Source organism: Panthera pardus, unplaced genomic scaffold (assembly GCF_024362965.1).
Source record: "Panthera pardus isolate Hobbes unplaced genomic scaffold, ASM2436296v1 HiC_scaffold_15, whole genome shotgun sequence".
Lineage (NCBI taxonomy): Eukaryota > Metazoa > Chordata > Mammalia > Carnivora > Felidae > Panthera > Panthera pardus.
In genome coordinates this window covers 64023442-64043154 of record NW_026526710.1, presented here as the reverse complement: position 1 = coordinate 64043154, position 19713 = coordinate 64023442, and the positions used below count along the sequence as shown (strand labels likewise).

Genomic DNA, 19713 nt, shown 5'->3' with positions numbered 1-19713 from the left:
ATGCAGCAAAGGGATGGACATTATGTTGGACATCAGGAAGGAGATGAAGGACTGTCTCCAAGGAGCGTACAATCCAATTGGGCGGACAAAAGATAACCACACTTAGCAAGATTTTGACAGTGTGACGCAGAATATTGAGACATCTATGCGAAAGTATTATAAACTGTGAATTACTCCAAAAATGCTCATAGTGACTGTTATTTTCCTGGTGCCCAATGTAGCACCAGATATGTGCTACATAAAAAAAAAAAAAAATGGGTGGGTGTTGGAGTGGGTACCAGTGCGGTCCTAGAGACAGCAGCTGGGGTGTGCGCTCTGGTATTTGGGTCAGTCTAGTCTCTCCTCTTAATAAGTGAATCTGCAACTGTTGATTATAGACCTTTCCTCAGCCCCTTAGCGGCTAAGTCTTGGGGAGATACAAAGTATAATTCTTGTTCCCAAGGATGTAGAGTTTAGAAACCTGGATCTTGGGAAAAGACCGAAGACGATACTATAGAGTACAAATGTGGGCATGTGTCCATGCCACTCACACCTGATGCTTTTTCAATTGAACAAATACTGATTTCCTGCTGTTTGCTTGGAGTTAGGGCTTATCAGAAGTTGAAATTGGCCCTGTCTTTAGAGAGAGGAAGACCTGAACTGTAGTTGGCATCTGGCATCCCCTCCCCACTGCCCCATACGTTTTCCCTGAAAGAGAAATGGTCTTGGGGGTGGGAGGTCTCCTGGGCCCATCAAGGCTGCCACCATCCTTAGCATGGAATCTAAGCTCTCTAGCTTAGATTCCATGCTCTCTAGCGAGATTCCAAGCTCTCTAGCGAGAGCTTTGAGGCTCATGCACCTGGGCTCAGTTTGAAAGGAGGGAACGTTGGAGCTTGAGCAGTGTCAGGTGACCATCGGGGTGTCACTGTGACATTGGGGTGTGTATGTTGGGTGGGTGGGCAGTGAGGTTGGCAGCAATGGTGCTGAGAGCACCTGGGTGATGCAAGGAGGCCCTGTGCCTTGGCAGTGTGGGGAATGGGCCCCCAGTGCGAGCCAAGCACTCCCTGAGACTGAGGCCTTCAGGCCAGTGAACTATTGCTCCCATGTCTTTTTCCTTGTGAGGAAGGCATAAGGGGTCGGTGCCTGGGTGGCTCAGTCGGTTAAGCGTCCAACTTCAGCTCAGGTCATGATCTTGCAGTTCATGGGTTTGAGCCCCTCATTGGCTCTGTGCAACAGCTCAGAGCCTGGAGCCTGCTTCGAATTCTGTGTCTCCCTCTCTCTCTGCCCTTCCCTACTTGCACTCTCTCTCATTCTGTCCCTCAGAAATGAATAAACATTAAAAAAAAAAAAATTTAAGGTGTCTGTGCCTAACCCACTCACATACCCCAGTAAATGCCCCTTGGTTTCTTAGGGCAGCCGTGTATGTCCTGGTGTCCGGGACAGCTGATACTAGAAACATTTGCTTTGAGAAACTCCTGGTTTGGGTTGGTGAGGTACAGGAAAGGTGACACACGTTCTCAACACTACCCCCCTCCCCCAGCCTCCTCCTCCCCCATCATGGATTTCTACAGCATCTGTACCTGTTCTGCATGGTGCCTAGCATGGTTGCAATTTTGCATTTTCCGTGGGGTGGTTTGCCGCATGTCTCTCTCCCTTGAGGGAGTCCACAATCTACAAAGGCAGCTACTGTTTCTTAATTATTGTATCTCTACCACCCAGGATGGTGCCCAGCACTTGGTAGGTGCCTGATTGGCTATTTGATCAATGCCGGTTTCCCCGACTAAACTCCAGGGCCATGTCTGATGTGTTCTCTTTTCCAACTTGACACATGTTGGCACCTGCTGAGTGTTTCTGTAAACACTGCAGGAAGGTGGGGATACCGAGGCTTACACTTGGAGAAGGGTGGATGGAGGATACAGTTATGGAGGGGAGGTGGGAGGAAGTCTGACCGGTAGAAGCTGGGATACCTATCTTTTAGAGCTAACAGGAAGTCAGGTTTTTGAGCACAGTTACTTGGTCTTTCATTGTCCTCCAATTAGAGGCTGTGTGGAGAACACGTGAGAGCTCTGAGTCAGGACTGCCAGGGTGTTAAATCCTGGTTCTGCCACTTACTGATAGTTAACGCTTCTAAGTCTGCTTCCTTATGTGCACAGTGCAACCGACATGAGCTACCTTAGCCCAGGGCTCACGTGTGATTGAGTTCTTGCCGGTTATCCTTGTTGTTGGAGCCAGAGTGGGCTTTCTGGGTAACCCTGTCACTTAACAGGGTTGGAAAAACTAAGGCCCAGAGAGATCATAACAGTTAATGACAGGGCCACGTTGGGCCCCAGCCCGTGTGTCCCCTGTACTGCCAGCCCTGTGCCTTCCAGCCCACCTTGAGCTGAGGCTGTCCTCCCCATGCTGATGTCCCCGGCAGCACCTAACGCAGTGCTGGGCAGGCAGTACATGCTCAGGAAGTGCTCCACTAGTGCACGTCTGTCTCAGATGGATTTGGGTCTATTCCTCAGGTGTGTGGGGTGGGCTGCCTCCTGGAAAGGCTGTCTGTCCGTACGCAGTATGCCTTCTGCTCGGTAGTTTTTAATCAAAGCATAAAAATGTGTTCCATGACGGCCAGAGTTACCCTGGAGAGGCAACAGCATGCAATTACTTGGACACCAGCGGCAATTTGTTTTTTGAATTTGGCAATATGGGCCCACAAAACCTAATCTACCTATGATGCTGGCTGTTTTTAATGGATTTAGCACCATTTAATTAAGCTTAAATGTAATTGCATGATGTTAAATCAGTCTCACTTAGCACCTTTAATCAACAGTCAGAAGGGGTAATAGAGGGGCAAGCCACATCCCGCTGCAGCAGATGGGAACCTGTCCCGAGGCGGTGATCAAACCATTCCAGAACTCGTGGTTCTTTCTCCACTGCATTCACCTGGGAGGTGCCAGGGAGGCTAGGGAACCAGCGAGCAGGCCTTGGGCAGTCATGTTTGCTGCCAGCAGGCCATGTACATGTCAGGGAATCCAGCTGCAGTGCTATGCCTAGCAATTAAGAATTTCTTGGAAGCAGGTCAGATTAAGAGGTTGGACTCTTTCCACCTCTGAACCTGTTGCTTGCCAAGTGGTCCCTACGCATTTAATGCAGCTACATGTGGCTTTCTGTCTGGGGGAGAAGGAAGGCAGGCACAGGCTGCTGCATAGAGAAATGGGGTTGGCCTGGAGAGGTGGCCGCAGCAGCCCCACCTGCTGAGTGAGAAGACAGGGCCTCTGCGTGCCCACCCCGCTGGCTGGATCAGGAGCTCTGGGCCACGGCCAGATAGGCTTCCGTTCCCCTCATTTTTCTTCACCTGAAAAATAAGGGGGATTGGGCTAGAATGATGGTGCCCAAGGAATTTTCCCCCAAAGCTTAGCCCTGGGCAATTTCTTCAACGTTTTTTTTTATTTTTTTTATTTTTTTTATTTTTGGGACAGAGAGAGACAGAGCATGAACGGGGGAGGGTCAGAGAGAGAGGGAGACACAGAATCGGAAACAGGCTCCAGGCTCCGAGCCATCAACCCAGAGCCTGACGCGGGGCTCGAACTCACGGACCGCGAGATCGTGACCTGGCTGAAGTCGGACGCTTAACCGACTGTGCCACCCAGGCGCCCCAACCCTGGGCAATTTCTTAAGAAAATAAGGGTTCTTTGGTCAGTTAAGTTCAGGAAATGCTGCATAAAATAGGTCTCTTGGTGCTTTCAGGGTACGTTAACCAAGGAGTCCAGCTGTGTCTCACCTGGTGCCGTCCCTCTGGTTAGATAAAGCCAATTAGTGTGCTTTGGAACTATTGCTCCACAGACCGCATTTTGGAGAAAAGGTGGCCTTACTGACTTGTGGAAGTTCGTTCCTACTCTGACATTCTAATTTGTAATCGGGTTTGTTTTGGCTAGATGGATTTTAAATATCTGTAGGAGGAAAAGAAAATGGCCCGGGGAAATGGTACAGTTACCTGCGTTAATTTTCACTGAACACGTAAAGTCTCATTTAAATCCTACAAAGCAGCCTCATTAGAAAATGAGTCCCACGAGCAGTGTAAGGTCATTATAGAAGGTGGCACATCATGTTCTAAAGGATTCCCTTTCTGCCTGAGTTAATAAGCAATCCAGCAGGCTCCTGGCTGGGTTATCAGCTTTCCCAGGGAGAGGATTTAGGTGAGAGAGCAAAGAACAGGATTTTTCGTGGGGTGCCCTCTGTGAAAAGCAAGGAGTATCCGACTACTGGGTGTAATAAGACCAGACCTGTAGGTGATGTGTTTATCAGGGACCCGAAGGCCAAGTGCTCTGATTGGGGCTTTGGGTAAGTGAGTGTCCAGATCAGAGGCAGCTGGGTTCGCTGGGTAGAAGGCACCCTGGGCAAGTCTCTGGAAATGCGCTGCCTCACTCTGTAGAAAAGGGACTTCATCTCCAGGAATTCCTAGTTTTTCCTCCAGCTCTAAAAGGGTGGTGGTACTGCTTAACCATGTTCCAAGTGGGCTGTTCTTCTCAGGTCACAGTTCTGTATTCTTGCCGCTTGTCCTAGCTTTCCACCTTGATTGGCTTTTTTTTTTCCCCGAGGCAGCAAGTACTTTAAGAGTAAAACACCAAGCGGAGCCCCCGAGTGGCTCAGTCGGTTGGGCGTTCGACTTCGGCTCAGGTCATGATCTCACAGTTTGTGGGTTTGAGCCCCGCGTCGGGCTCTGTGCTGACAGCTCAGAGCCTGGAGCCTGCTTCAGATCCTGTGTCTTCCTCTCTCTCTCTCTCTCTCTCTCTCTCTCTCTCTCTCTCTCTCTCTCTCTGCGTCTCCATCTTTCCCTCTCAAAAATAGTAATAAAAAAAAAAAAAAAGGATAGCATCAAGTATGTGTTGCTTAATGTCACTGAGGCTAAGGCAGCTGTTAGACCAGGTGCTGGTCAAGGGTAGTGCCTGCACATGAGGGCTTCTTTTTGGGCTGTGGGTTCAGCACTGCAGGTGGGACTCTGTGGATGGAAACTAAACGTTCACTGTGATTCTGTGTGCACTTCTTTGTACAGTTACTGCTGTCTTCTGGCTCCTTACTGGATTATCCGTCCCTAAATTATCAATTCTCATTCTACTCCCTTTGCTCCCAGATTCTCTCCTGCCTGTCACTAGGCAGCTGGCTGCCTGTGGAGGGGAGGGCATAGGAAAAGTTGAGAAAGCTTTTGTTTTTTACAGCCCTGATAATTTGGTGTAATAATGAGTTTGAGCAACATTTTCTGGGCTCCGCCTGTCCCTCTGCTCATCCGTATGAGAGCGTGTGAGTCCGCCGGTGCTGTGGCTGGGAGAAACATGGCCCCACCGTGCTGGGCAGGCTCATTCTGTCCTAAGGGAGAGGGCGTGGTGGCGGGTTTGCTCTCCATTCCCCTCCTGAAACCGTCTCCCGTGTCTCTTCCAGCCTCAGGATGAACACTTGAACAGCTTCTGCCGACTGCTAGGGGTGGAGCACAGTCAGATGGAGCACTGGCTATGCCATCGAAAGCTGGTCACCACCTCAGAGACCTACGTCAAGACTATGTCCCTGCAGCAGGTGGTCAATGCCCGCAATGCCCTAGCCAAGCACATCTATGCCCAGCTGTTCGGCTGGATTGTGGAGCACATCAACAAGGCCCTGCACACGCCTCTCAAGCAACACTCCTTCATTGGCGTCCTGGACATCTATGGGTAGGCCTGCACACATCCTCCTACACTCTACCTGATGGTTGTTAGTGTCTTCCTGCCGGCATTTCAGAGTTGGCAGGGGGCCTTGTCGTGCTCCCCAAGCCCCTGGCATTCTCAACCCAGGAGAGTGTGAAATGTAGGAAAGCATTTTTTTTGGTTGTCACAGTGACTGGGGTCTCTACTGGCACCTAGTGGCCTCAGGTCAGGGATGCTAGGTGTCCTGCAATACGGAGGGATGGTTTTAAGGAAGAACAGACCCTGTCAGAACCCCAGTAGCTTTCCCATTGAGAAACCATGTAGTCGCCTTTCTTCACAACTGAGAAACAGGCCAAGAGAGGGAAGTATCTCACCCAACATTGGACTGGAAGCTACTACGAACTTAAGCTGTTTTATTCAAATCTACCCTTTGAGCTCATTCCCTATATGACCTGTCTAGATGGTTATTGTACTACCATGATTTTGTCCAGCACTGTAAGACTCATGTGTGGTCATTCTTGAGATTTCTCTTCCTTTCAGACTTCGAGCCTAATGGCAAAAACTGTTGTTTATAACTGTGTGTTTTGCAGGGAAAGGCAGCATGGCACAGTGGAAAGTCTACTTGACTAGGCCTCAGGAGATGAGTATTGTAACTCACAGCTGTCACCAGCTCACTGGATGGTTCTCTACAGATCACAGCCCCTTTCTGGTCTTTTATTTCCATAGCTTAAAATGAAGAGTTGAGCCATAGTCTCTTTGAGGTTCCTTCCAGATCCTTCTAGAGGTGTTTGAAATTATATGTACTGGTTTGCAACCTCCCTTGAACATCTTTTATGATCAATGCCTTGCCCTCTTTAAGCTAATAATAGGTTGAATCCTCCTGGATCTTTATATCCTAGAAGTCATGACTTCTATCTTAAAATAGAAATTGAGACACACGGAAGTGCAGAGTTGTAAGAACAGGAACGCTGTGGTGGAAGCAACTGCTTAGTCGGCTGATGAGCTGGGATTTGCCTTATGTTGAGGCTGTAGTAAAGGAGAATCTCCTAGAAGTGGCCACTTGCCCCTGTGAGGACAGGCTGTCCTACTTACATCTCTGTCGCCCTTGTTCATTGTTGGCTTTCAAATCAAACCATGTTGCATAGTGTAGAGGAAATGGAAGAAGGAAACTTGATTTTTTTAGCATCACAAAGGCCTCCTGCTGAAGAGTTAAGTCACATGCCTGAGTTATGTAATACAAGAGGCAACAGAAGAAATTGTAGCAGAGTCCGTTGGGGGGTTTGGACACTTGGTGTTGGGTGAGTTTCAAGGCAGGAGTAGGCACACTTATTGGTACCATTAGGGAAAGCTTAATGTGAAAGGTGAGGTCTGAACTGGTCTTTTAAAAAATTTTTTAAACGTTTTTATTTTGAGACAGAGCATGAGCAGGGGAGGGGCAGAGAGAGGGGAGACACAGTATCCGAAGCAGGCTCCAGGCTCTGAGCTGTCAGCACAGAGCCCCCGACACGGGGCTCGAACTCCTGGAGAGATCATGACCTGAGCTGAAGACAGATGCCTAACCGACTGAGCCACCCAGGCACCCCTGAACTGGGTCTTTTAAAGGGAGGGAGTAAAATATGGGAGGTAGGGAGGCACCTTTGGGAACATGAGCACTAGCAGTAGGAAAAAGCAAAGCGTGAAAAAAGCTCATTCAAAGAATGAGTAAACAGTGGAGCTTCACCCAAGAGTCGGAAGGAGGATGTGTCTGCTCCAGGGCACTTGAGGGTTTTAGCTGAACACCCCTGTGCAGGCCACCCCTTCTCCTGGCCAGCTGAGTGCCTGCTTTGTGCTCCAGCTGCTCGAGTTGCTCTGTGGAGAGCACAGGACAGTCTCTGTACCCTGGGAGCATACCTCTTGGCTGTCAGTAATTCTGTTACTCTCTCCGTCGTATTTTCAGGTAATTGGGTTTCCCCCAGAAAAACTGACCTTTAGTGTTCCCTTTTAAGGTAAGACCCAGAGAAACTCAGGCTGCAGCATTTGACCTGATTCCCTTAAACCTAGGCAGGAATCTAATTTTACTGAGTTTTTGATCTAGGAAGACTAACATGTAGACTCAATGTTGTGAATAGCACGTAATACTGTGACTCGAGGGGGGTGCCTGGGTGGCTCAGTCGGTTAAGTGTTCGACTCTTGGTTTTCAGCTCAGATCACCGTCTCATAGTTCATGAGTTCAAGGCCCATGTCGGGCTCCATGCTGACAGTGTGGAACCTGCTTGGAATTCTCTGCCTCCCTCTCTCTCTGCCTGTCACCCCCTCTCAAAACTAAAGAAAGAAAACTTTCTTTTTTTGTTTTAATATCGTGACTTTGGTGCTACTGGCACTCAGCTCTGTTTTGGTTACTATCTTAGCGGCGTGTGGCTTTTACATAGATGGTCATCCCTTCCCTGGGATTCACGGTGACAGTGAAAGGCTTTGCTCATTGGTGGGGTGTCATGCTGCTGGGTCTAGAGATTCTGCTGGCTGGGCTCATTCAAGCTGGCATTTTGTGCTTATATTTGCCATTTACTTCTTGTAATTGAGTCTGTTCTAAGGTCCTGTCACTGCCCCAAGGGAAGAAATAGATTTCAGAGAAGGCTTGCTTGTGGTTGGAGAGGTAGATTTGACCGTGGTGGGGTGAGAATCCTGGGAATGCCATCCCCCTCTTGGAGTGACCGTGGGTTCCTCTGGGAACATCTGACAGCTTTCCAGTGAGAGTAAGGTCCCAGTGGGGAAAGTTTCCTACCCTTTGTGCTTCCTTCAGATATGCTAATCTGTTTTCTTTTCTCTTTTTTTATTATATTTTTTAAATTTTTTTATTTTTGAGGCAGAGATAGAGTATGAGCAGGGGAGGGGCAGAGAGAGAGGGAGACACAGAATCTGAAGCAGGCTCTGAGCTGTCAGCACAGAGCCTGACGTGGGGCTCGAACTCATCCTGAGCTGAAATCGGACGCTTAACTGACTAAGCCACCCAGGTGCCCCTCTTTTCTTTTTTAAATCCTTGTTCTTTCTCAGGAGCTAATTTCCTTTTGCAGACTCTGCCACAAAGTGGTCCTATTTGCAAAGCCGTTCACTCTGCTCTTGCAGAGACAGAATGCCATATTCCTCCATATGCTCAGCGTAGTACTGCGTTCATGTCCTATATAGGTAGAGTTCAAGATGGCAACTGAGACATGGGGTAGGTTCAGACTTAACAGGCTGGCTATATCTACCTGGGCCATTTGTTGCCAAGAAAGCACTTAGAGACATTCCCCGAATGTAAATAAGCATGCACCTCAGCAGTTGTAGTCTGCCGAGAAATTACTGTAGAAATTGACACCGGCCAAGGCTCTTTTCTGGCCAGTGGGTATCTAAAGAACTCTTAGGAGGTCAAAACCAAAAACCACCACAGGAAAGCAGGTCACTTGGACCTTGGAGGTCCTGTTTCTGGTCCATCAGGTCAGTGACGACATTTCTTCATCCGGGAAACAAAATGACAACGTTTGGTGTAAGTCTGTGGTGTCTGTCTCCTTTCCTTTGGAACTTCAGACACCTTCCAGAAAGGCACTGGATCTTTTTGTTCTTTTTTTTTTTTTTTTTTTTCCCCAACGTGGCCATTTTTCTGTCTTCTGAAAGTAGGTGTGTCACTGGACATTCCACTGCTTGTTGTCTCCTCCAACCACCCCCCATTCCAAACCTGTTCCAGTCCTGAGGGTTTATTTATAACGTAACTATGGGATGTGATCCTAAGGAGCTTTTCATCCTCCATGGCATCAGAAAACGCCAACACTGAGTTTTCTACCCAAATCCCTCACTACCAAACACTGAAGAGAGGGACCATCTCTGAAACCATGGTCTCATTGTTTCTCAGCCCTAGAAGATGCCCTTGGGATGACCTCAAGTCTTGGATTGTTGTATTGCTTGTCATCTGTGGGCCAGCAGGGTGGCAGGTGGAAGCTAGAAAGAATGGGAAGGATTAAACCCCATTCAATAAGAAGAAAGGAATTATCTCCTTTATTTTTAATGTTTATTTTTGAGAGAGAGCATGAGAGGCACAGTGAGTGGGGGGAGGGGCAGAGAGAGAGGGAGACACAGAATCCGAAGCAGGCTCCAGGCTCTGAGCTGTCAGCACACAGCCCCACACAGGGCTGGAACTCACGAACTGTGAGATCATGACCTGAGCTGAAGTGGGATACTTAACTGAGCCACCCAAGCAACCCGGGAATTAGCTCCTCCTAAATCAGGTTACAAATGCGCCAAAGCTAGCAAATGAGAGTGGAATTGCCTTTGCCTCCCCAACTAGTAGACACTAATTTGCAATTAGTGGGATAACTGTCCCCAGGTGGACTGTGGCTGCTATTTAAGGTTGACTCCCCAGTCAAGCTCATTGTAAGAACACCTGAAAAGAGTTCTGTGGTGTGGGTGAGCCACTCCAGAAATTTCTGTAAACGTTTAAAGTGTTACTATAGAATCAGCAGCCAGAGTGGACACTCCTTTGTGTATAAGGAAACAGTGGACTTAGCCAGCGTCACACAGGGGCATCTCCCCTCATCGTGGTGTTCCAACTGGTAGTTCGGACTGTAGAAAAGGCTGTGAACCCCGAAATAAATGGCATGGGCCTCAGCTGCTTCCACCACAGTTATTGTGAGCCCCCCAGTCAGAGGTGAGTCTCTCAGACTCTCCTGAACGTTTCCCGACACGACAAGCAGTGCCCTGGCAGAGGGATGGCTTCCCCACGATCTGCTCCCCCACCTCAGCTCCAAAAAGTGCAGAGCAGGCAATTTAGCCACCCTGAGACCAGCTCTTTCCTTTAACTGAGGATCTGTGAAGCTGCCCGCGGGTGTTTCTTCCCAGGCCAGGGGTTTCCTTTTCATGTTACATTAACCAGCGTTTGCCTCTACAGGTTTGAATAATTGTAATTGTAATCCTTCATTCCTCTCCTCTGAGGCAAAAAGAAATAGATGGCTTCAATTTGGGGAAAATGCATTTATTCGTCTTGGACTTGAGCCTTCCAAATGCCAAGGTGGCAGGGGCTTTGGCTGTGGCCGGCTCCTTCTTGACGAGAGGACAGTTGGCCTAGGAGACTTGGGGAGCAAGGCAGAGTGTATAGATGAATGCTTAATGCTGAGGAGCAGAGGAGATGGGAGTGGGTAGGCCCCAGGAAGCAGGAAATGAGGTTTGCGGGGATTTTCTATCCTTCTCAAAGTCCTCACATTACTTCCTGTGTTTGTTGCCGTGTTTCCTAACTTTAAGTTAGCACTCAGGTCTAGTTAGTCCTTTTTAATGATACGTTTTTAAAAATAATTTTTTTAAATTACAGCTGGAAAAGTACCTAACATAAAACTTACATTTGTAACCATTTTTAAGTATATGGTTCAGCGCTATCAATTAAGTATATTCATGTTGTTGCGCAACAGAACTCAGAGCTCTTTCCCATTGGAAAATGAAACTCCACACCCACTGAACCACTCCCTTTCTCTCCTGGCAGCCCCTGGCAACCACCACCCCTCTTTGTTTCTGTGAATGTGACTACTTTAGATACCTATGTAAGTGGAACCCTATAACATTTGTCTTTTTGTGACCGGCTTAAGTTACTTAGTGTAATGTCCTCAAGGCTCATCCATGCTGCAGGCTGTGACAGAATTTCCTTCTTGGAAGCTGAATAATGCTCCATTGTGTGTACAGACCACATTTTACTTACCCATTCTTCTGCTGATGGATCTTTGGGTTTCTTTGAGCTCTGGGCTATTATGAACAATGCTGCAGCAAACAGGGGTGTGCAAATAGCTCTTCTTTTAATTCTTTTGGACATATAGCCAGGAGTCGGATTGCTGGATCACATGACAATTCTTTTAATTTTTTGAGGAACCTCCAGATTGTTTTCCATAGTGGCTGCAGCAGTTTGCATCTCTATCAGTAGAGCACATGGGTTCCAGTTTCTCTGCATCCTTGACAACACGTGTTATTGTGGTTTTGCTCAGAACTATCCTAATAGGTATGAGGTAATCTCTCACTGTGGTTTTGATTTGCATTCCTGTAGTTATTAGTGATGTTGATCATTTTTCATAGGCTTCTTGGCCATTCATGTATCTTTGGGAAAATGTTCAAGTCCTTTGCGTGTTTTTTGAGTTACTTGCTGCTTGGTGAACTGTAAGAGTCTTGGTATAGTCTGCATATTCACCCCTTATCAGAAATGTGATTTGCAAATATTTCCTATCAGTAGGTTGCCTTTAATGATCTATTGTAAGGAAATTTCTTCTGCCCACTGTTTGCCTTCATTTTAATGGGAATTTTGTTTTCTTGGTCTCTTCAAAATAGACTCGATTTTTATAATCTCAATTTAGTTACTCAGTGAAGACTACCCAGCTCTTCTCTGACCTGTATGAAAAGGTTTCACAGAGAATGGAGGAGGGAAAGTCAGGGGCATTTTCCTTCCAGCCTGTGAACAGTGGACCAGACTTGGGCAGCCCAGAAGACCGCTGGCCATGTCCTTTTCAGGGTAAACAGTACTCTCAGGCCTAGCAGACCCCTGAAGCCATTGGGTTTGCGCTGGAATCTCTGAGTCTCCCAGGAGAGCCTTATAACTCAGATCGCACTAAAGTCAATCTCAATCTCGCAGAATTTCTCTGACCTAGCTCTTGGAGGTTCGCCTGGAGCCAGACACCTATACATACTCTTGGGGCTCAGATAAAGTGACCGTTCTCTCTGTCCATGCCATCACCTCTGTGACCTCACCCTCCATTAAAGTTATGGCACATGAAATCTCTGTTCCTTGGGAGGCTTCATACACTGGGTTCCTGTGGTCTTGCTGATAGCTCTTTTGGGTAGGAACCACGGCTTGCTCCTGCTTGCAGCCTGTACAGTTCTGGAGACAGTTGACTGATGGCCTGGGAGAGGATTCCCATCTGGTGGGAATTTTTTGGTCCCACACCACGGTTCCCGGCACAGAGAGGAGGCAGGGAATTGGAGCACAATGCAAACTAAAAAAGACATAGGTCCTTCAGAAGAGTAACAGTTCTTGGCCTCGGGATGTGAACAGTGACTAGGACTGTGCTCTCCCTGAAGGTCAGGTTCTGCATGGGGGCATCTAGTCACAGCAAAGCACATGGGCAGAGTTCAAGTCCTGCCATTCGCAGGTGCAGCCAGCCTCCCAAGATTCTTTAGTTAAGAGATGAGAAGGGCTGGCCTCGCTAACAGACCCCGGGGTGCCTTTGGGAGGTTTCTTGGGCTTCAGGAGGGAAAGAGACCTTGACGGGACTTGTCTGGCTTTTAATAATCATTCCTTGGAAGACCCCCTCCATATCCAACGTATAACTCCTATCTTGTCATTCGGCCTTCGCTAGAAGGGTAGAGTGTGGTCTTGGTAGAAGAGATGAGACTGAGGTAAGGAATTTAGTTCCTTTGAGCCATTCTCCAGGGGAAGAACTATTTCCCAGTCTTCGAAGCTTTACGTTGCCTCTGCCCTGGAGTGAGAGGTTTGTGGAGGTTGATAATTAACTCAGAGGGACTGGTTGACTTCTTTTTATTGCAGTTTCACTTTCAGACAGACACTACCTTCTTTTGAGAGACATTTGTGACCCTTCCCACACCCTGAACTTGGAGCAAAAGGAGAAGGAAATTCTATCCTCGTCTATGCTTTGGGGATAGGAAAGTGAAGGAGGGGGCAACGGTTGTACCACCACGAATACAGATCTTGGATCTCTGCATCAAGTCGTTGTCTGTGTTTTGACCTTCCTCCCACCCAAGGATTCTAGTCTAAGTGTTCTCAACATTGATTTTACAGGAGGAATCCAGTTCACTCTAGTATATAAATTTCTTTGTGACAGTTTAATATTGTGAGCTATGAATTGATCCATTGTGTTTATTTTAAAAAATCATCTCTGTTGATGGGAAGAATTACTACCGAGATAATTCTATTGCAGAGAAGCTGCCCTATCTCCCTGACTGTGGCTTTCTGAGGTCAGTTATCTTAAACATTTTCCAAGCTACCTACACCCCTCATTCATCTCTGGCCCTTCAGCAGGCATTACAGTAATTACACTAGACGGCAGAGGAATTGTTACTAGATAACATCTTAAAATAGGGAAATTAGGAGCTAATTTTAGGCCATCTTAAATTAATGAGAATATTCTTAGTGGAGCGCTACCAACATAAACCTTTAAAAAATGACAAGTGGCACATATTGAAATCCTTTATCTGTGGGGCTCAGTACAAGCCCTCCAAGTACACCCAATTGCTATTATCTGGCCATTTGCTAGGGTGGCTTTTTTATCTTCCTAGGTTTTATTAAGTTTCCTTGGGGGGTTTGCCAGTGTCAGCAACCTGTCTTGGGTTTGGGGGGGGGAGCAGAGAATGAGGTTCTAAATGACAGAACTCCATGTATAAGATCATGTGGACCGAGAGGGCCCCAATGCAGCATGACAACTGGCAGACTCAGTGCCCCCCCCTGCCCGCCACGGCCTGGAGTGCAGCTCCTGCCTGGACTCAGCATCTTTGATCTTGTTTTATTAGCTTACAATTATTTTTCCTATGTGGGCATGACCAAGGGCTGCTTTTTAATGTGGTTGTCTCCAAACAGTTGATTCCTTTGATCTCAAAATGACTTTTTGGGGTGCCTCGGTGGCTGAGTGGGTTGAGTGTCTGACTCTTGATTTCAGCTCAGTTCATGATCTCACAGTTCATCAGTTCGAGCACCATGTCTGGCTTTGCACTGACAGCACAGAGCCTGCTTGGGATTCCCTCCCTCCTTCCCTCTCCCCCTCTCCCCCCCTCTCTCTCTCTCTCTCTCTCTCTCTCTCGCTGCTGCTCCCCTATGCTTGTGTACTCTCTCTCTCTCAAAACAAAATTTAAAAAAAATGACTTTTTACTTCTCCACATCTTAAACCTTGGCGGGGAAGGTGGGTGCAAGAAGTAGGAGAAGCCTGGACACTGACATGGCCCTGTTGGGTGTCTGATGCATTTATTCCGTATTGCATGCTACTTCTCTAATAACAGCAGGCACCACCCTCACCAGAAGCAGCTCTGACATTTCTATTTGGGAGTGGTCATTAGGGAGTACAGTCTATTTGAGAGGACTGGCATAATTTTATTTAAGATCAAGAAAGTTGTCCATACTGAAGAATGAGGGAGTACAGATTTAAGGTTATGGGGGAGGCTGAAGCCTGTGCCCTCTCCCACCCAGGGTTCCTCATTGATATTCCCTGATCTCTTTTTTTTTTTTTTTTTTTTTTTTTAAGTATTTGGTTTTTTGAGAGAGTGAGCAGGGGAGGGTGGGGGGGGGTGTGTGTGGAGGGGACAGAGGATTCAAAGCCGTGGCTCCACGCTGACAGCAGTGAGCCCAATGCAGCACTCAAACTCACTATGAACTGCAAGATCATGACCTGAGCCACACAGACGCCCCTCTCTCTTTCTTAATGAAACTTTTCTCTAAGAATGTGGCCTCAGACCTCACTCCCTGGGTTCAAATACTGGCTCTTGCACATACGGACCCTGACTTGGAGCACATTATTTAATCTCTCCAGCTTGTATTATTTGGAGTAATAAACCCTAGCTCTTGGTAGTTGCCGGTGCTGAGTGAATGAGAACTTATGAAGCTGTTGGGGCCAAGTGCTCAGTAGGTGCTCATTCAGCCAGTGGTGTGAATGAAAAAAGGCCCCTCTTCCGCCTACATTTCTGCTTCTCCACTGCCTCGGCCCAGTGACCTTGCCCAGTGGGCATGACGGCCCTGCTCGTTTGCAGCTAAAGCTGCTGATCTCGCTCGCCCCATCTGGCTTGGTGAGCTTTACTGCATCCATTCAGCTGTGCAGGTGAATCTCGGCTGCATGCCCCATTGGTCACTTGTGGCCCCCTCGTGTTTACCTCCCATAGTGTCTTTCGATCCTTTTCATTACTTGGTCACCACCAGCTTACTTCCCCCAGATCAGTTTTTCTCCGCCCTCCTGTAGGTTCAATGAGATGCACATCTGACTGTCATTTCTCAATTGTTTGTAAACTCAAACTCCATGAAAATGAATCAGAGAAACAAAACATCCTTAACCAGTATTAGGACAAGAAGATGCTTTCACCCATTGGGTGGATGTGGGGGGATAACAAAAATTGGTTCCAGCTTTCTGGAAGTCAATTTTCTTCTACCTTTTAAGAAACCATATTCTGACGTGATTCGTCTAGGATGATGTCATCCTACCAAAAGAATCATGAATTCAAAGATGTATATACGATATTTGTCACAGCATTGATAGCAGCTAAAAGTTGGAAGAAGAGGCAAAATGTCCTATAATAAGGGATTCGTGTAAATCGTGATTGACTTGTGTGGGGTGAGGGGAACACTGCCAGCCTATGAGGGGCCTTTGTGTGTTTTGGAACAAAGCAACCCTTTGGGTGGAGTGCCCCCTCCCAGGCTCAAGGGACTTCTGTGCTGGAGTTAAGGGTGGGACTGGATCGGCGGGAGAGAAGAGATGAGGGTGGCCTTGTTGGAAGTCCTAGTGATTGCTTCTGTAAGAGGAATGTGTCTCTGTTCTCCTCTGTCTTCATTCTGCAGGTTTGAGACATTTGAGGTGAACAGCTTTGAACAGTTCTGTATCAACTATGCGAACGAGAAGCTACAGCAGCAGTTCAACTCGGTAGGCTCAGCTCCTGACCCAGGGTGTCCAGGTGGGGACACCTCTCTCCCTGGGAGCAATGGCCTGGGGCACTTCTCCTCCGCCTGGGGTCAACCGGCTCTAGCTCTGCCCCAACCTTCTCTTGGTTTCTTGATGCTGCTCCAACTTTGCGGAGGTGCTTCATGTCACTTGGGAGGAGATCTGAATGGGGCAGTGGGGTTGAGAGGGTAAATGATCCTTCCCTTGGTTTTGCTGCCTACACCCCCTGACCCTGGGCTTCTAGGGTATTTGCTGAATTGCAAGCCGGTTGATTACTAGAATATTCTAGAGAAGGGTTCCCAGGGGAATGGGGATCACCTAACTGAGCATTCCTTTTCTGTAGCCATGTCTGGGACTCTAAACTCACATGGTTGAACTTGAGGGGAGATGGACATCAGGATGTGCCTGTAGTTCACTAACTTTGACCTTTTCACTTCTTCTCCTAGCACGTGTTCAAACTAGAGCAAGAAGAATATATGAAGGAGCAGATACCTTGGACCTTGATTGATTTTTACGATAACCAACCTTGTATTGACCTCATAGAAGCTAAACTGGGCATCTTGGACCTGTTGGATGAAGAGTGTAAGGTACAACTGATGATGCGCTCATTGTATTAGTTCAGTTCCAGGCTCGGAGGAGATGCAGGGGACAGCTGTGTGGTACAAGGGAGCATGTGAGGCCTCAAAGTGGAATTCTTTTTGCTATTAGCCCACCTTTAGTGTGCTGAGAGAAACCTTGGTGTCCGGTCTACATGCTAGAAGGTAACTGTGTTGGTGAGTGTGTACCTCTTTTGGCAGAGACTGGATGGTATGGACTGGCACGATATAATCGTGGTCTGGATTTGGTGCTGCAGATAGCCTAGGTGCGGAGAGAAAACCCCAACCTCTAGACAGGCATCCCCAGAGAAGGGACAGTGAGGGTCAAGAGCCCGCCCACCACCTGATGCTTGGTGGCAGATGGGGACCATAGATTCTTCCTGATCTAGCTTTTTGTGGATTCTACTTTGTAGGACAGGAGTGTTCTGAGTTGCTAGCATGGGGAGAACCAAGCAACCTTGGAAATGTGGAGCCAGGGGTATCTGACTTTTTTTAGTCACCTAACTTCTTTGGCCTTTGTTTTCCTGCTCTGTGAGTTTAGTAGGTTTGGATCTGATGATCTTCAGAACTTTGCCTGGTTTGAAGTTTGCTGACAAGAGGGTAAATGTATCCCCATTCCTCCAACAGTGGAAACTAACCAAAAAGGGGTGGAAACCACATGACGCTTGGTATTGCGAGGGAAAAACCCAGCTGATTTTACTTTCTGGTCTCATGTGTCTTGCCTGTGAAGGATTGGGTGCAGTTTGATGGTTTGGAGGATGAGGTGTTTCCCTTCCAGAAAAGTGCTCCTGCAGTTTCATTGCCTTTGATGATGAAAAGGAATGGTTAACAGAAAAGTAGAAGACAGAGTGAAATATGCTGAAATCCAGTTTGTGCATCTTTATTAATTTTTACTTTTTAATTTTTTAATGTTTTCTTATTTTGAGAGAGAGAGTGAGAAGGGGAGGAGCAGAGAGAGAGGGAGACAGAGTCCAAAGCAGGCTCCAGGCTCTGAGCTGTCAGCACAGAACCCTACATGGGGTTCAAACTCACAGACTGCGAGATCATGTCCTGAGCTGAAGCTGGATACCCAACCAGCTTAGCCACCCCAGCGGCCCTTTATGTTTGTTTTAAAGATTCTCTTATTTTTTTTTTAATTTTAGAGAGTGCACGCAAGCAGGGGAGAGAGAGAATCTTAAGCAGGCTCCAAGCTCAGTGCCAAGCCCAGTGTGCTTTCTGGGTTCAGTGTCCACGGCCAACAGCTCCCTTTGACACACACTGGGACCGTGCTCCCCTCCTCCGCTTCCTTGTGTGCTCCTATCAGTAACCACCTCCTCCCACCCCCACCCCACCGGCAACACCATGTCCTTGTTGTCCAGCCGGTCTAGCTTCCCAGGCCCTGGCTCCAGGTCTCCGGCCCTTCACTCCCTTCCCCGGTGCTGAAGGGTAAGGCCATACGAGGCCCTGAGGAGTCACGTGAATTCAAAGATGTATATCTTTGAATAAGCAAAGTAAGCACAGGTAGCTTACTTCAGGGGCTTCACCTAGTTCTGTGATGGAATGCTAACGATACCGTATATCCCCGGCACACGGTCTCTCCCTCCTTGTGTACACACACCTCTCAGAAAAAGGCTTAATGCTTCAGGATGATGGATTCTGTGAATCAAGCAGCTGCGTCTGATTTTCAGTGATTTGTCCTACCTTTAGCAGGCAAAATGGGAGCCCCTTGCAGGTTTGTTTTGGCTTCTGGTTTGGGGATCTGAGAGGTGCCACTGCCCAAGGGAACATGTCTTGGGAATGTCCGGTGAGAGTGGCAGGAACACAGGTGCAGGGACCTCAGACTGCTGTCCAGGGGGTAAGGGGAAGCCGGAGAAGTGCGGGCTGGGGAGCAGGTGGTTACCAGAGTGGTCGCAGGGGGCCCGAGCTGCAAACCACATTAGACAATTGGGAAGGTAACCTCCCCAAATCCCTGCACTTTGGAATATCCGTGTTGGAATCCGTTTGACTTCTGAGAAGCTAATGGAAAATCTGACTCTGTGTGGATGATCTCTGCCTTAATGTTCTGTGGAGCCTTCTCTCCAGGTCAGATTTATAAAATTAGGTGATTTTGGTTTAAGATTGCATCCGCCTCTGATTCCTGCCCCTATATTCTGTCAGACACCTAGAATGCATTATGCACCTGCCGTATGTCAGGTCTTGGGAGAGGAGGAAGGGTTCTCCCTGCTGGCCAGAAAGGATGAAAAGGGGGACAGGCTTGTGTTCTGAGGGGCTGGGCCTGAGTGTGTGGGGGTGGGGGCCGGGCAGGGCAGTTCCAGAGCAGGCTGGAGGAGGCCTAGACCACAACCCAAGGGCAGCAGAGTGACGGCTAAACAGAATCAAGGGAATGGGTTATTGGCATAGAAAGCATGCCATTCTCTTAGGTCTCATAGCTTCCTTGTCGCCGAGGCTTTGTGGAGGGGTGCGTCTGAGGAAAACCTGGATTTCCAGCCAGTCAAGCTGGTGTTGAGGGGGTGACGCTGCCCTTGGGACATTTTGGAACCTCACTGGCTGCTGAGGGCGTGGGCAGAGCAAGGCAGGCCAGATGAACACCAAATTAAAGAGTCATGCAAAAACCCCAGTGTGGAAATCTTTTCCTCCCAGATTTAATTGCTCTGGGAGTTGAGAGTGATTCAGGGCAATCTGATGCAGCTGCTGGTAGTAGGTAGCTTTTGCACCGACAGGTGTCACCTTTGTCAGAACTCCTGGAACCAGACCCTTAAAAAGGGCATGTTTTCCTGTAGGGAAATCCTACCACAATGAACCTACCTTTACGAAATAGGCCTGCTGCACCTTTCGGAAGTGCTGCTGGCTCTGAGCCTGGGCGGGGTAGGA

At 48.0% G+C, this 19713-nt stretch overlaps 1 protein-coding gene across 2 annotated transcripts in view; it reads left to right on the top strand.

Moving 5' to 3' along the window:
• The window catches only part of MYO5B (myosin VB), a 338549-nt gene that overhangs the window by 210811 nt on the left and 108025 nt on the right, over positions 1–19713 (top strand). For both annotated transcript variants that reach the window (XM_019464074.2, XM_019464075.2), the window contains exons 10-12: positions 5398–5663; positions 16168–16249; positions 16714–16854. In XM_019464074.2, the coding sequence (XP_019319619.1) occupies positions 5398–5663; positions 16168–16249; positions 16714–16854 (489 nt within the window). The remainder of the gene's footprint in view (positions 1–5397; positions 5664–16167; positions 16250–16713; positions 16855–19713) is intronic.